The sequence below is a fragment of the Protopterus annectens genome, chromosome 14.part0 (genome assembly GCF_019279795.1).
Source record: "Protopterus annectens isolate FY-2018-M chromosome 14.part0, PAN1.0, whole genome shotgun sequence".
NCBI classification, from domain to species: Eukaryota; Metazoa; Chordata; order Ceratodontiformes; family Protopteridae; genus Protopterus; species Protopterus annectens.
Genome location: NC_056748.1, coordinates 832,553,477 through 832,570,251, shown reverse-complemented (window position 1 = coordinate 832,570,251; position 16,775 = coordinate 832,553,477). Strand labels below are relative to the sequence as shown.

The following is a 16,775-nucleotide window of genomic DNA, read 5'->3' as shown; positions in this document are numbered from 1 at the left end:
AAGACTGAGGAAGATGGCGTCGGCTGACGCTTTTATACCCTAGGCGCTCTGACATCGGGGAGAAAGCGACGTCAGCCGACGCCGGACCCAGACTTTGGAATCCGGCCGACCGAAGGGCTGCCTGAGGCAGGACAACCCATATGTAAGGACTGCAGATGCATCCTTGAAGGACATCGCACTGCAAGTAGGATCAGTGTAACGATGCTTTACTTGCCATAAACTGCATATAATGGCATGCACTCCATCATTTACTTCTTAGCACCATCTTAATATTTAACTCCTTGAATAACACAACCTAAATAAGAAAAGACGGTGATCAGGGAGACAGGTAAAACCACCGGACAAAGGGAGTTTAAGGTGTATTTGACTTTTCAGCAACTATAAGTCAAATTTAAACATCCAAAAGTAAAACAGTAAGGGAGAACTTGAGGTAATTCACGGAACAAGCAATCTTCCTTAGTGGCTTTGTTTATACATTGTTTACAAGTTTAAATTGTGGCAAAGTTATTAAAAACATTTCTCTGAGAATAATAGGAATTTAAGTATACAGATTTGTTGTGGGAAAACAGAAAATACAGTGGAAGATGAGGTAATTACAGAAGTACAACTGACTGCGTGGTCACAGGCTTATATGGACAGGATGTTGTGATGAAAAAATACTGACATTATGGTCAAAAATGTTGGAGAATTATGGTGGAACAAATTAACAAGTTTTTAAACAGTCAATATGATACCACCTTGCCCCTATTACAGAGTAATAAAAAAATTTGACATACATCAGTCAAAACACATGAGCAAATATTACTGAACAGCAGTTGGCAACAGCGGAAGACAAGGTCTTAAAATGTAATCCTGGGATGACTGGAGTGGCAGAAGGTGAAAAAAACTTGACTGATTAAACCATGTGAAGGAAAAATGTTATAATTCACTGGCTTTACCATAAAGACAATGGAACTACAGAAGCATTTGTTTACATTTATCAGTCCCTGAAAGAGCTATGGGAAGCCCACAAGTCATACCAGTGCAGCATTTTTTTCTCAAGTGGGGAAAAAGTTTTGAGTTTGTGATTAACACTGGACAATGTTCATAAACTGAGTCTGAAAATGGCCTTCAAGTTAGAGGTGCTGTAAACTCTGTGTGCTACTAACACTGACTTAATGCATAATCCTGTTCTACTTGGAAAATACTTTAGCACTGAATCACTGTTATAGGTTCATAGGTGTGTACTAGGCTAATGGCCCTGAGACCTTTACAAGCCTAGTACCCTGGTATTGTGCCACCAGTCATTAGTTCCCAGTGCCTCTATCAAGCAGAGCCACTGGTGTGATCCCCGGGGTGAACTTTATTTCCCATCCACTTCTCTTGAAGAGGGCCAGTGAGGTGCTCTGCTTGACATGTATGGGAAGTCTATTCCAGAGCAGGGGCAGTCTCTCGGTTATGAACCTGTCTCTCCAGCATTTTCTGTTGATTGCGGTAATATGGTTGAGGTCTCTGGAGCATGTGGTGTGGAGGGACTGGGATTTCTTTAGATGTAGCATTTCTAACAGAGCTGGGTCAGACATGGCTTTGTTAAGTCAAGCAGAGATTGCCTCTTAGTAGACAATATGAGAAAGAGAGTAGCTGGCGTTTGAGTCTGTGTAGGACATGTGTTTAAGGCCTAGGATCCTCTTTGTGAGGTACTTTTGTGGCCTCTCCAGCTGTTGCAGGTGTCTAGTGAGGTACATGCCAAATGGGGCATTACACTCTATGACTGGTTTAATGAATAGAGAGAAATGATGACCTCTTTCTTCCTGTATGCAAAACCCTTGGTAATGAGATGTGCCACATAGAAGGACTTTCTGACCACAGTGACAATGTGGTGGTCGAAGGAGAAGTTGCTGTCAACCTGTGTCCTCAAATCTCTTATAATGTCTTCAGTGTTCAGTGGGCTCCCATTGATGTGGTAAATTAGTGGGAATGGATTTTTCCCAAAGGGGATGACGACGCATTTTTTGGCATAAAGCTTAAGGCCATGGTTTTGACACCAGTCACTGGTCTCACAGTGAGGTCTTTCTGTCGGATGTCTGTATCACTTGGGGAGTTAATAATGGCTCCCAACTTGGCAGTCATCTGTGAATCTGGTAGGCCAGAGTCCCTCCGTGTTGGCCTGGACTTCTGAGAAGTAGATGCCAAACAGGAGAGGACCCAGCACCGATCCCTGTGGGACTCCACTCGTGACTGGTCAGCGGTCTGACTTGGAGTCCGCTACTTTTACAGTGTGTTCTACCTGTGAGCCAATTTGCAACCCACCTAACGATACAGTGGTGGATGCCTAGTTTTCTGAGTTTATCAATAATTCCTGAGTGAGGAATGGTATCAAAGGCCTTGGCCAGATTGAGGTAGGCTGTATGAACTGCCTTACCTTCATTCACCGCTCTGATGACTGACTCAAAGAAGTCAACCAGGTTGAGCAGGCATAATCTACATTTCACAAAACCAAATTTAGTGGGCTCTAGAGAGTGGAGATTCCCTATATCCTTGTTAAATAGGTCCATGATGATGCGCTCCACAGCCTTACATATCAGACTAGTCAGGCTAATGGGCCGATAATTTCCAGGGTCAGCAGTCGCTCCTCCTTTATGGAGAAGGATGACTGTAGCAGTGCGCCATTCAGTAGGGACAAAGCCTGAGGTGAGGCTGAGTGAACAAAGCACACAGATGTGGTGCCAGTTCACTTTGCAATTCATGTAGAACACTTCCAGGGATATTGTCGGGTCCCATGGAAGCTGTATTCCTGGCCATAGACAATGCACCTTTAACCTGTGCAGCAGTAATGCTGGGTGCCTGCCATTCTTCCAGTATTGAGATTGGCCCGGGGGGGGGGGGGGTAAAGTTGGCACTGAATCTGTTGGCCAGTATGTTGGCAATATCTGTTGGCTCAGTATAGGGGGTACCACTGTGTAGTAACTCAGAGCAAATCTGGGTATTGCCATGGAGATTCTTGATATTATAGAAGGCTTTGGGGTTGTTTTTAGCATCTGCCACAATTCTGCCTTCACAGCTGGCTTTGGGGGGTTTTCAGGGATCTCAACTTTTTGTTGAGGCTAATAAGGGAATTTTTCCAGTCTTGGGACTTTACCTTTTTCAGCAACAGTTTCTTCCTTCTGTTGTAGAGTTTATTAATGGCAGGGGACCACCAGACTGGCTTCCTTTTTTTGGAGGAGAGTGTCTTGATTCTGTTGGGGATGGCTAGTTCCATGCATTTATGTACGTGTTCATACAGTGCACTGGTGTATGATTTGGCAGTCATGCATCTATTTTCCATTTGCATGGGTGCCATGAAGTTAGCCACCTCAGTTTTTAGGAGTACAAAGTCAGCTTTGGAGAGGTTTTTCATGGTGGATACCTTTGCGGGGGGGGGGGGGGGGGGTTGGGAGAGATGTGGATTTCCATGATGATTAGTTTGTGGTCTGATCTAACCAGGGAGGAACTGACTATTGGTGTAGAGCAATGGTTGCGCATAATAACCAGGTCAAGGATGTTGCTTCCTCTAGTAGGGGTAAGAATGAACTGGTCCAGGGCATTGGAATTGATGAATTCCAGGAAGCGGAGGGCCAGTGGTACATAAGTAGTTTTCCCATTTGATGGAGGGGTAGTTGAAGTCACCTAGTATGAGAGTGTTGGGTTGGATCTTAATAGTTTCCAGGGGGCTTAGGAAGGTGGAGTGAGAGTCTTGGGACATGGTTGGGGATCTATAGCAGGCTACGACCTGAATCGCTGACTTACCCAATGTTAGCTGTACCTGGAGTATTTCAGATGAGTTATTCTGGGCTACTAGTCTGGAGGTGTGCATATCCTTTATGAATATGGAGACACCACTGCCTTTGGAGCTTCGGTCCATGTGGGGCCAAAAGGTGTGGAATGAGTTATAGTCTGGTAGCGCAGGGGTGCTTTCTGCTGCTTTAAACCAGGTCTCCGTTGCAGTACAAATGTCTATGTACTCCATATTGAGGAGTGCTTCGAGCAAGTGCATCTTGCAATTTAGACTTGTAGAGTTGGTGGCATTCATTCTGGAAGTTATGTGCAGACAGTATCAGGTAAGGCCTTGGAGAAAATCCTGAAGTAAAGATATGTAGAATTTATGAAGGCTGACAGCCTCCAGAATGAATGCCACCACAGGTATTTAACCTGCAGTTCTTGCCAATCAAACCTTATCTAGATCTTTTAGCAGGCAACTCTGGAACTAGACAGAGAGAATCCAGTGAATGTGATATATACCTACTTAGCAAATCCTTTGACTAGAAAATCAAGAGGCAAGTGGAAAAGGGAGATAAAGTAAACTAGATTAGAAAATGGCTAAAATGGTGGACTTCTGGTATCTATCTGGACAGTGTGTTACTTTCTTCAAATAAAATTCCAGTTTTAAGTGAATGATCACGACATTTCATGTAGTGCTGTTTTTATCTATGACAAAGAAAATAAATCAAAGAAGGAAGCAGAGTCAAACTGAAGGCTGATGCAACAGTCATGCAGACAGCAAACAGCTAATTTTCTGAATTCAACTACCATGTCATCTGATGACAAAAAAAAGTCTCAATAAAAATGATCTAGAGAATTTCAAAAGATGAAAATAAAACTGAAGAAAAACATTGAGGTCAGCAATAAGTGGTTAGCAGAAATAGATGATGCACTGAATAAGCATTTGGACCCCCTCCAAGCCCTAACTGATGACAGCATTCACCTGAAGAGAAGACAAAGACTGAAACTGAAGAACTGAGAGGAGATGTTGAGAATAAGTTGACAAACAGGAAGATACGTTAAGAACAGAGAATATAAAATTAATTGACAGTTCCACTTTACTCAGGCGGCCTCATTATACCAACAATAGAGTGTACAATGCATCTGACCAGGAATTTGTAACAGCTGTAGCAGCCACAGAGGTTCCTCACTAAAAGAATACAAGTCCTATGTTGACCACCTCAAATCCCCATCCCTGCAACTTGGTCTCTTGCAGAGTAATGAGGGGTGCTCTATGACTAACCTACAAGGCATTCTCCAATACATCCCTGATGGATCTGCTATACATTGGCAAAACAAAAAGAACAAGAATTACCACATCTAAACCTTGTCTGTGACGTAAACAAAATATGTTGGTGGGACAGGTACGTGTCTCGGAGATTATCCCTTGTAGGGAACAGACTCCCTATTCATATGAAGCAGTTTCTTACCTCCATCCATCCTTAACACCTTTTCCCATTTTGCATATGGGGTCGGGGTGTCACTATGACAATCTTGAGCCAAGGTTTACACCACCAGGTGGCTAGCCCTACCAGGGTAGTTCATTCGCACCACTCACTCACACACACTTTCTCACCTATGGTCAATCCACCTACCGCATGTCTTTGGAATGTGGGAGAAAAATGGAGCACCCAGAGAAAACTCACGTGACCACAGGGAGGAAATGCAGACATTGCACAGAAGGCACCCCAACTGAGAATCGAACTGGAGGACATCTTGCTGTCAATCAATAACACTAACCACTAAACCACTGCAGATTTCTTCCTTAAGCCTACTCAAATGCAATTTAGACCAATGGATGAGAAATCACAAATTCACCACTGGTTTGTTGCCTGTGTCCCTTATGAACAGGGGCAGCTTGTAGATGCCCTAGGGCACAGGCATATACCAAAGCTGTTTTACTCCTTTGGCACTACTAATTGAAAAAAACTGGGGCATGAATGCCTATTTTTAAAAAGGATCTTGAGCCGTTAGCCTAGTAACCTCTTATGTTCTTATGATACAGGAGCAAGATTACATGAACTTTGTGAAAAGTTTAGACTGGAGAAATAAAGCAGAAGAGGGTGCACTGGAACTGGGTTCCAATGACAAGGAATGAAGTCCAGAAATCTAGACTGACCCTGCTGTTGTGCAAAAGTTACTATCCTAAGAGGAGATAAACTTTTAGGATTCGGTAAGCAGTTGAAATACAAAGATTTACAGGTCTCCACAGACCATGTTTATTCTGTGGCTATGAGGAAGAGAAGGCCTGTATGTATTCCAGAGATGAGAGGATGCAGACAAAAGGCACTGAGATTCAAGTTGTTTAATCGAGTGATCATGAAGGCTCACCATCCTGCTGGATTACAGTCATTCATTAATCTGGGGATATTAATTAGAGAAACTGACCCATGAAACCCAGCACAAGGGAAGAGGGAATGGCCACAGTGAGGAGCGTCATCACACAGACCACAAGGCAAGTGGATCACAAAATGCAAGCAGTAACACAATGCCAGCAGAATGAACCTCCTGAGCTACTTTCTCTCTTTAAAAAAGGGCTGTGCTAGAGAAGGCAAACTTGATCAAAGAGGCAAGGGGCGTTTAATGACAGTTTTCTACATAAGTGTCACAACAGATTAAAATGGTCTGGACTGCCACAGTCAGAATTTAAACATTTTTTAGCAACAAGGGCAAGACTTTCTTGTAAAAATTATACTAACTGCCTCTGAAATGCTGTACAATGGCAGTGTTTTTGACCATAGCAAGGAGGTAGGTCCCTCTTTTCTCTTGTTTCTCTACAAAATTGATGCCGTTCAAGAGTACATGTATAGAAATTGTTGTTAGAGACAACTGGCCAGTAGCTATAAGCATGCAGACAGAGCTAGCAGTGTCTAAACTGAGGTTATACCAGCAGTAACTGAATGCTTAGTTTTCTCAAGCATGGATAACAATTACTGTTACATCTGGATGCTTCCTACTGTAACAGGGAAGACATGGGTACTCTAGTTTTCACCTTGAATCAGTATGTATGTAAGAAGCTACTGCTGTGTCCTTAACAGAATGGGTACCTATGGACTTTGCAAGGAATGGAGTGTTATGAGCATCAATAAGCAATTTCAAGTAATAGGTTACTACCAACTCTGTGGACAGGCATTACTCCTTAATATGGATAATCAATAAAACTCATACTATTTAGGGTTATAGTTAAATGAAAAAGTAGTGCTAATACAATTTGTATTTACCTAACTGTCATGTAATAAATCCCTGTACAAGACCCTTGTTGCTAAGGAGCCTGAAAGATTTAATTTACGAACAATTAATATTTAAATAATATTTGAGGAGATGAGAATAAATAGGGGCATGCAGTTCTGTACAGTTATATGTTAACTTTCTTTATTAGAACAATAAGATGTGAAGACAGGTTTATGTAAACGTGGGCTGTAATCCAATACTGTGACTAAGTACATATACACACACACACATATATATATATATATATATATATATATATATATATATATATATATATATATATATATACACACTCATACATACACACATATATACACACACACACACATATATATATATATATATATATATATATATATATATATATGTATGTATATATATATATATGTGTGTGTGTGTGTGTGTGTGTATGTGTGTGTGTGTGTGTGTGTGTCTCTGGATTCGTATCACTTCACTGAAAGTCAATTTCACCAACACCCATTTCACTGAGACCAAGTCCCCTAAAGTTCATTTCACCTAAAACTCATTTCACTGACCAGTAGTACACCAAGGCAAGTCAAAGGTATATGTCCTTTTCCCCACTGCAGTACGATCCTGGTGCTAGTATATATAAGTTAGGGGGGGGCACAGCCCACCACTTAATTTGGTTTTATGTTGTCTGGTTTTGTTTTACATTTGGTAAAACCCAACTGGGCTGTGACCCCCATACCCCCCAATTATATATACTAACACCAGGATCGCACTACAGTGGGGAAAATGGCATATACCTTTGATTTGCTTTAGAGTACTACTTGTCAGTGAAATGAGTTTTATGTGAAATGAACTTTAGGTGATTTGGCCTCAGTGAAATGGTCTTTCAGTGAAGTGATATGAATCTATATATATATATATATATATATATATATATATATATATATATATATAGACATACATACACACACACACACATATATATATATATATATATATATATATATATATATATATATATATATATATTATATATATATATATATATATATATATACATACACACACACACATATGTATATATGTGTGTGTGTGTATATATATATATATATATATATATATATATATATATATATATATATATATATACACACACACACACACACACACACACACACACGTTTTACATAAACAGTGGAGAGGCTGGATGCAGCAATGACTTGTAGATGTTCAGTGTTATGAGATGAAATGGAATGATGTTACCCAAGTGATGTAATCACAATTCTGCTGCCTAACCCCAGGGTTGTCTAGCTTGTCCAAAATGGTTATACTTGGGGGGGGGGGGGTACAAAAGACTACTGTTGTGTAAAGTGCAAGGTCTTACAAGTAGGGCCCAAGAAAACCCAGAAACAGTTACTAACTTGGAACAAACTAGGTACCACCAAGAAAGATAAAGATTATGGAATCTTTGCCATTGTAGAAATGAACCATTAGGCCCAAACTGTCAACAATGCAGTAAAAATTAACAGGAGGCATCCAGAGAGGATTCATGAAGCACAGAAGTAATGCTAACACTCTACAGACTAAAAGCCTGGTCACAACAAAGGTTCTGTGTACAGCTCTGCTGCTCTTTCTTGGAAAAGTAAAAGTAGTCGAAAGAGTGCAAAGGAAAGCTCCAATAATGTGTGAGGGGTACTACAAAAGGAACAGTCAACAAACTTATAAATCTGACATAATTCACAATGGAGGAAAGGAAAAGGTGTGCACGATATAAGTACATGAAAGAGTATAGGGGCATCTTGGAGTTAGTCTGAGAAGGCAGGACATAGACAGCAGAATGGCTACAGCTATTACATACAGGATACCACCATCAGTCCACACAGAAAGTAAAATTCCTTCATACAATGGGTGGTGAATGAAGGGAACATGCTACCAGAGGAACAGATGGACTTTAGGTCTGAAGAAGCTTTCAAGGAGTAGGAACAGACTACGGGAGAGAAGGACTAAAAGTGCAGCAACGCACTGCTGGCTGCATCAAAACAGTAGACAAGCAGAAGGATAAAGCAGTGACTGTAACCAAGACAACACAGGATCCTCTAGTGGCTAAGGTGCTTAAGTATCCGATAAGGGAGCATAAGACTCTTTGACACATCCAGAGGTGACAGAGGTGGTCCAGCCCACAGAAAAGCCAGGTACTGATGAGAGAAGTGTAAGCCATGTCACATATGGACCTGAAACATGGGCTTGGCTCTGCCAAGTCACATCCACACAATAACATTCCTGAAGTGTTTGCACATATGTGCATGTTTAAAAGGGGGAAGCAGGCCCTCCCATCTGCGAACATGCACAACAGTGGTTAGGAAAGGGGTTGTGGCCAGCAAATGGAAAAGCTCTTATGGCTGCAGCGATGATGGCCGTGTTGTGACAGTCTCTCACCTTGTTGATGAATGGTGACTCTCACATCAGTGAATAGAAGGTCAGCAAGTACAAAATGAAACAAAGCAAGGGACAAGCTAGTTGGACCAGTTTGTTTTTCTACAGTCCATATATCACCTCTGTATCTAACCCCAAGAGCACTGCATATACCTCCCACATTGGCAGAACTGCTTGTAGTGTACTATTTTCTTCTCCAGGCTCCCCAACACTACAGAACATCACTCTTATTCTGTTGTAGCAACCAACTGCCTATTAAAACTAAATTTCTGCTCCCCTTCTGCACTCTTTTCTTGCCCTTTCAAACATCACCCTGCTATAGCTGCCCCTTCCCCTTCCACTGTAGTTTAAAGTTATTTAGATATTGGTTTGTAAATCAAGTGGGTAGGCTGGTAGAATGGTCATTTTCAGGTACAATTCAGATCATACAGGCTGTAACAAAACATTAATGATGCATACATTTATACACATTAGTAATAAACAAGAGTGTGTATTGATTCAGTTCCTCTTGGAATAATAACTGAAACCAAGAACAGATTCTTACCAACTATAAAATGCAAAAAAAAAAAAAGCAGAAACGGATAAAAAAATTTTAAAAAAAGAACACACCACACACATGACTCGATATGTCTTTCCAGACCTTTTATTATTAACTATTACCTGGAGGATGAGATGTAGTCCAGGTCTCCTATACAATTCCTTGCCCTCAAACATTAATCCCCGGTCTCCACTTACACTAACTCAGTTCACCCCAGTATATGAAAGATGTGCTTCTTGAGGCAGGACTTCAACTGAAATATTGGCTAAGTAATTCTAGAACATACTAAATACATTCTGGGTTTGTCTGTGCAATGCTAAGTCCTTCTGAATCAATTCACACCAAGTGGTGATTGGTTGACAGCTCAGCACCTGTCCTATCTCAAGCCCAGAATAAACAGCCATAGGTCTGATGAAACAATTACAATGTCAGTCACTGACACCAGTAGCACTTGCACACCTTACAGGGAAATTAACACCCTTAACAGCCAAGGCCTACTGTAGGGACCAGGGCTCTAGTACCAAACAAGTGGCCATGTTCAAACTTGGCGTTCATTATGGTCAAATCATAACTAGCCCAGAAGTCATCCAACAGCAAAGCATCACATAGATTAAGAATGGACAAGCCCTTCCTCCCAGCTACATCCTTCTCAGTTTTTCTTTTAGTCCCCATAAGAGCACTGAAATCTCTTAGCAGAGCTACAGGATACAAAGATAGCAGCCTATAAAGCACTCTGGCCACAGTCCCCAAGAATAATAAAAAGCTATTAGGCATTGATTAATAAACAGAAGTTAAGAGTTTTTTGTTTCTGTAATATACAACTATGCTGAGGTGATGCGGTCTTCTACTAACAAATTAAGTGTACAGCTCCCAGCCAGGGGGCTCGAGATCAGTCATTCACGCACTTGCAGCTTCTATGAAGAGGCAATTTCCAAGCAGGACAGACAGGTGAGAAAAGAGAAAAATTATTCCTGATACAGAAATCTAGTTCAGAGCAAAATAAATACAAACCAATCTAGTTGGTAGTTTCTATTACTAGGGCAGTGATGGCGAACCTGACACGTGTGTCAAAGATGACACGCCATTAGAAATCTAGTTCAGAGCAAAATATGTGAAGAGGTAATACAAACCAATCTGGCTGGTAGTTTCTATTACTAGGGCAGTGATGGCGAACCTGACGTGTGTCAAAGATGACACGCCATTAGAAATCTAGTTCAGAGCAAAATATGTGAAGAGGTAATACAAACCAATCTAGCTGGTAGTTTCTATTACTAGGGCAGTGATGGCGAACCTGACACGCCATGATATTTTGGGTGACACACCAGCTTTCACCAACACCCGAGTTACCAAAGAAACTGCTTTTGAATTCGTTACTCATGTGAAGTGCACTGAAGTATTTTGTGCCAGGAGTCAGTTCAACAACACTATTGCAGAGGTAAGGAAATTGTTAACCTCAAAGACTATTTATTTTACTTCAGAAAATGTATATTAATTCATGTTCATTTTTTCTGTCAGTGTCTCAAATTAACAGTACTAGTAGTTTAAAACTGCCCATGTCTCTTATTTCTAGATTTGTTCCCAATTCTGTTAAGATTTATCCCTGATATATTGAGAGCTATGCTGTTTTATTTTGATTTATTTATGCATGTTTTTTTTTGGGGGGGTGACACACAAGCACAGTCAAGTTAGGCATATTCTGAATTTTTGTGATGCCGAGCCTAAAAGGTTTTGTCCATCAGTGTACTGGGGGTTTAGTCTGTCCTCATTTCTTCAGACCGGGACTGTTGCTTCACTAGCACTGTACCAAATTTCCACCATTCTAATTACTATGGGTGGTCAGGTCAAACGACTTATGGGTAGCTTTTTTGGGATGAGCCTACGTAATCTACATGGGTCACCCCATCCACCAGGTACTTGCTATCAACTACCACCGTTCATCTGGGTCTTTGTACACCTTTAACAGAGAAGGTTCTCTTACTTTTAAATCAGCAAGTTTAGGGGTTAAATATTTGGATCTTTGGAGTACTTCTTAAATTTACACTTAACATAACAATAATATAGCAGTCTGCAGTTCTATTTGCTGCCTTTAAACTTCGTATTTAGTTTTCTGTTCAGAATTTAAGCAGATATTAGATCTTTCTGAAATTCTAAGTATTCAAAATCATATTACATTCCAAATACAAAGATTAAACAGTTAAACCAGAGATACATGAAATCACACCTGCTTCCTTTGTAGTGGGAGAAGAACCTTATCGACACACATTTGCAGGTCCCTGATGTAATCCCTTTCAGTTTGCAAAAGCTCTTCAATGACCTTGGACCTCTTCTCCATCATCCTCTGCTCCGGGTTCTCAGAGCTGACAGATGCTGACTGAGAGGACTCTGAGGAACTTGGATGAGTTGACAGTAGAGTCATTTCTGCCAAAAAAAAAAAAGAATAAAATGTTGTACATTGGTGAGTCTAAAGGTTCCAAATCCATGAGGTCTAAGTTAACAGTCTGTGTGCATGTCGTAGCCCATGTAGATGGGAGGCTGGACCATCACTCCATAACACCTCCAACAAAATAAGTCAAGTACTTAAAGCAAGTGTCGGAAGTCAGCAAAACCACCACAAAAAAGATTAGCAAATAAAACTGATTCCACAGGTGAACTTGAATAGACAAATTTGAAAGTATACTTCTGTGGCATGCTTAACTGAAGAAAAGTAATTAATCTTCTGACATTTCATCACCTTTGGCACTGACCCAATATTGCTTTTTCTACCAGTTAAGCATTCAAGCAGTGGCAAGTTTAAGGAATAAATAAAATAAGCAAAGCACATTAAATTTGTTAATTTATATTCCCCGTGTACTACATTTATTTATGGCATCTACTACTTATCAGCACTATCAAGAAGCCATCAGGTGGCAACATCCCCACAGCATACAATCATGGCCACAGAATTGTAAAAGCCTAAATCATATGTTATAACTTTTGTCACAATGTCAAAGACGCACCACATAACCATTCCCCGTTCAGACACTTGTTCAAAGAAGATCCTCACCGATTTATCAACAGCTCACTGACAGGCAAGGTAGAAGCTACCTCTTATCCAAATTTTGCAAGTAGTAGCTTAATTTCCAACTTCTACTGGAGAGAAACCTACAGTTTCTCAAGAATCAACAGCAGCTAGACTTAACACCATTGTGTCGTAAGAGCTTTACAGAGAGGTAAATGGAAATAAGTAGCACAGAGTCAGTTATTTCATCCAAAACAGAGACATTAAAATAAAAGCAACTGAGCCTTTACTTAGTGCTAAAGAAGCCAGTACACTAGATGAACAGGCTGCACTCAAGAGACCCCGCCATTAAGTCCACAGACACAGTGGCTTTCTGAGAAAAGTAAATGAAGCAAAGTCTTCTGAAGGGAGGCAAAAAGGTACAATAGCCATGTTCATACTATCAGTTGATTTACTGAGAGAATCCAACCTTGATGAGCATTATGTTTGGGTTTATTCTCTTCATAAGCAACATTTTCCAGAATCTCATGTGCTCAAAGGCAATTGCATGCCCATGATGATACACGCCACAAAATTATTGAATGACTACACAAGTACGATCATTGCCTTATGCCAGCCAGTTCGCCCATTAACCCCAAACAAGCACCTTCAATCAAATTAAGAACAATGAAGAGCTGGTAGCTACACTACTAAAGAATAGTTGTGGAAAATCTTACCATAACCACAGACGTCCTTCTCTTCCATATTACTGTATTCATAACCTTTAGGTTAATCTCTGCCTAGTGACCTGAACGTCCGGCAAGTATACAAAAGCTTTAGTCACTGCAAGGTACATGGGATGTCTGACACTGACCGTAAGACGCGTGGGTCATAAAAGTGATGTCTGCACGTACCTTCCTCAGAACTGAATGCCCTAGTCAGAGCCCCAGTCCCAGAACAGCTGCAAAAGTCTTGAGTGATCCAGCAAAGCTTATTCAGGGGGTAGGAGGATGGTGGGATAGAATATTGCAACAAGGAAGAGAAGAACATCTATGGTTATGGAAATATTATAAATATTCCCTTAAGTTGTTTAAATCATTGAATGTGAGAGCTATAAAACCTGATAAAGGTGGGGGGCTTACCTTATTTGATCAATATGATTATATTGACAGGGTATCTGCCTTGCTAGATAATGAAACTTACTTAAAAGTTAGTGTAAACGAAGTTAACACAGCATATAGCCACATTAAAAGCTACTTTAGCGATCTTTTTATTGAAGGCTATATTGATATTGATATGTATAACTATATAAAAATAGAGTGGCCTAAAATACATGTCTTATTTGCAACACCAAAAGTACACAAAAATTTATCAAATCCACCATTCAGACCACTCATTGATGGGCGGAATTCCATCACGTATGCAAGTGCAAAACTTGTGGATAACATTTTAAAAAAATACTTGATAACAGAATTACAAGTTTGTAAGGACTCATGGGCCTTCCTTAGTAGAATCAATGAACTTGAATATACTGATGAATACAATTTTCTTACAATCGACGTGGTGGATTTATATACCTCAATCCCACATGATGAAGGTCTTGAATGGGTTAACATCTTTTTAGTCAAAAAAGGAGCCCCCAGTAACGAGGTATACTTAGTTACATCATTATTGGACATAATTTTAACTAACAATTATTTCCTGTTCAACAATGAATTGTACTTGCAAAAATGCGGAGTAGCTATGTGTTCTCCACTAGGGGCTAGCTTTGCGAATATAGTCATGGCTTACTGGGAGGGACACTTTTTATTGAACAAAGAAGAATATACATCCAATATAAAATACTACACACGTTTCTTGGATGATATATTCATCCTGTTTCATGGTAATAAAGACACAGCAACCAAACTGATTGATTACTTGAATGATACTACTAACTTTTCACTTCACTTTTGACTTTCAGGACGTTAGTATTAACTATCTAGATATTACTTTAGTTAAAGACCTGGATAGCAAACTACTTTTTGCTAAAATACACAAGAAGAGCACATTCTGTAATTCATACCTGCATTACACGAGTTTACACCCACAATCACAGAAAAAGGCTATAGTAAAAGGCCAGGCAATTAGAGCAACACGTATGGTGACTCGAGATATTGACTTCATCAGTGAATGCAAACTACTAGAAGACATGTTTATGCATAGAGGTTACCCCAAGAGGTTTCTTAATAATATATTTGATGAAGTTAATAGGAAGAGAGGAAATGGGGTCATTTTGCCCATCTTGAGAGAGAGAACGTGCATACTCAGGTCCGAAGAGCTAGTAACAACTGAATCATATAGTTATTTAGATACTAGTACAGACATTAGGTCACTTAACACTGATGTGTGTGACCTTAACAGTGACGGTATAGCTATTCAGAGTGAACAAACTCTTAGAAACAACTCTTGTAGCAGGCATATTATGACATTCAGCCTTGAAAGCCATATTATAAGAAAGATCTTGTACAAAAATTGGACTATATTATTGCAAGACAAAAAGTGTGCAACTACATTTTGTGGCATACCTAAAATAACTTTCAGAAAAGGGAAAAATCTTAAATCATTATTAGAAATTAGACCAACAAGAGACAAAGGTAAAGAAAAAGGAACATTTGGTTGTGGAAGTTGCAATACTTGTAAGCATATAAAAACAGGCAGTAAGCATGCAATTAACAACAAATTATACAAACTTGATCACAGACTGAACTGTAACTCTAAATCTGTGGTGTATGCTGCATTATGCTCAAACTGTACATGCTTCTATATTGGGAAGAAGGAAAGATGTCTTTGTGATAGAATTTATGAACATATTAATGCAATTTCTAAATTTAAAATTGAAAACACCTTGGCAAAACATATTGTAGCCTTCCCAAATCACCAGTTCAAATTTATAGGGTTAGATCAAGTACAACTAGATAATAGAAGAGGACCCTTTAATCTGTTACTAGAAGATTGTGAACTTTCGTGGCAAATTAGGACCAATGCTTTTCTTGAACCAGGACTCAATGAGCATTGCAATATTACATGCCTCCTAAAACTTAGAAGTCTGAATAGATAGACTAAGAAAACCTGATTTTATTTGACTTGGTTTCATGCATACTACCTTTTGGTGGCATCTGTTCCTGAACAGATTTTTTATGTTGTGTCTATGTTACTTTTTTACGTAAAATTCTTTTGTAACATTTTATAATGATATGACAAAAACTTTTTAATGTAAACAAATGTACTTTTAGATGTCTATATAGTAAGTATTTTCATGTGGATAAGCTTTATATAATTTAGTAAGACTTCTGTAGTTGAGCTGTAGGGCTACATGAATAGTATACACTACCTTTAGTAGCGTTACTATTAACTAATTTATTAATTTATCAATTAAGTTAATTGTTTGATTGAGTAAGAATTTTGTATAAATAACATTGACTTGTTTTTGGGACTTATCTGAAGAAGTTATTCCATCGTGAATGACGAAAAGCGCTTAATAAACACTCTCCTGTAGTTCGTGAAATCCTTTGCCTGGAAGACTCTTTGCACTGTATGGAAATATTATACACAACTATTCTACGCCCTGTTCTCATGTTGCAGTATTCATAACCTTTGGGTGAATGCCATAGCTCAAAGGGAAGAAGAAGAGGGTGGTTTGGAACTATTCTCCAAAAATCCATGCAAGACTGCCCTAGCAAAACCTGTTCTTGATCTGGAAATGTGGTCTAGTTTGTAGTGTTTGGTGACGGTATGGACAGATGTCCAGGTAGCTGCTTCTAGAACAGAAGCACTGTCCAGCCCTTCAAAGAAGGCTCCAGATGAGGC

General features: G+C 39.7%; 1 protein-coding gene across 8 annotated transcripts in view; it reads right to left on the bottom strand.

Annotated features, from left to right (window-relative positions):
• Positions 1-16,775, bottom strand: part of LOC122789279 (dynamin binding protein) — a 1,317,438-nt gene that overhangs the window by 304,642 nt on the left and 996,021 nt on the right. For all 8 annotated transcript variants that reach the window (XM_044056581.1, XM_044056587.1, XM_044056586.1 and 5 more), the window contains one exon: positions 12,171-12,367. In XM_044056581.1, coding sequence (XP_043912516.1) covers positions 12,171-12,367 — 197 coding nt within the window. The remainder of the gene's footprint in view (positions 1-12,170; positions 12,368-16,775) is intronic.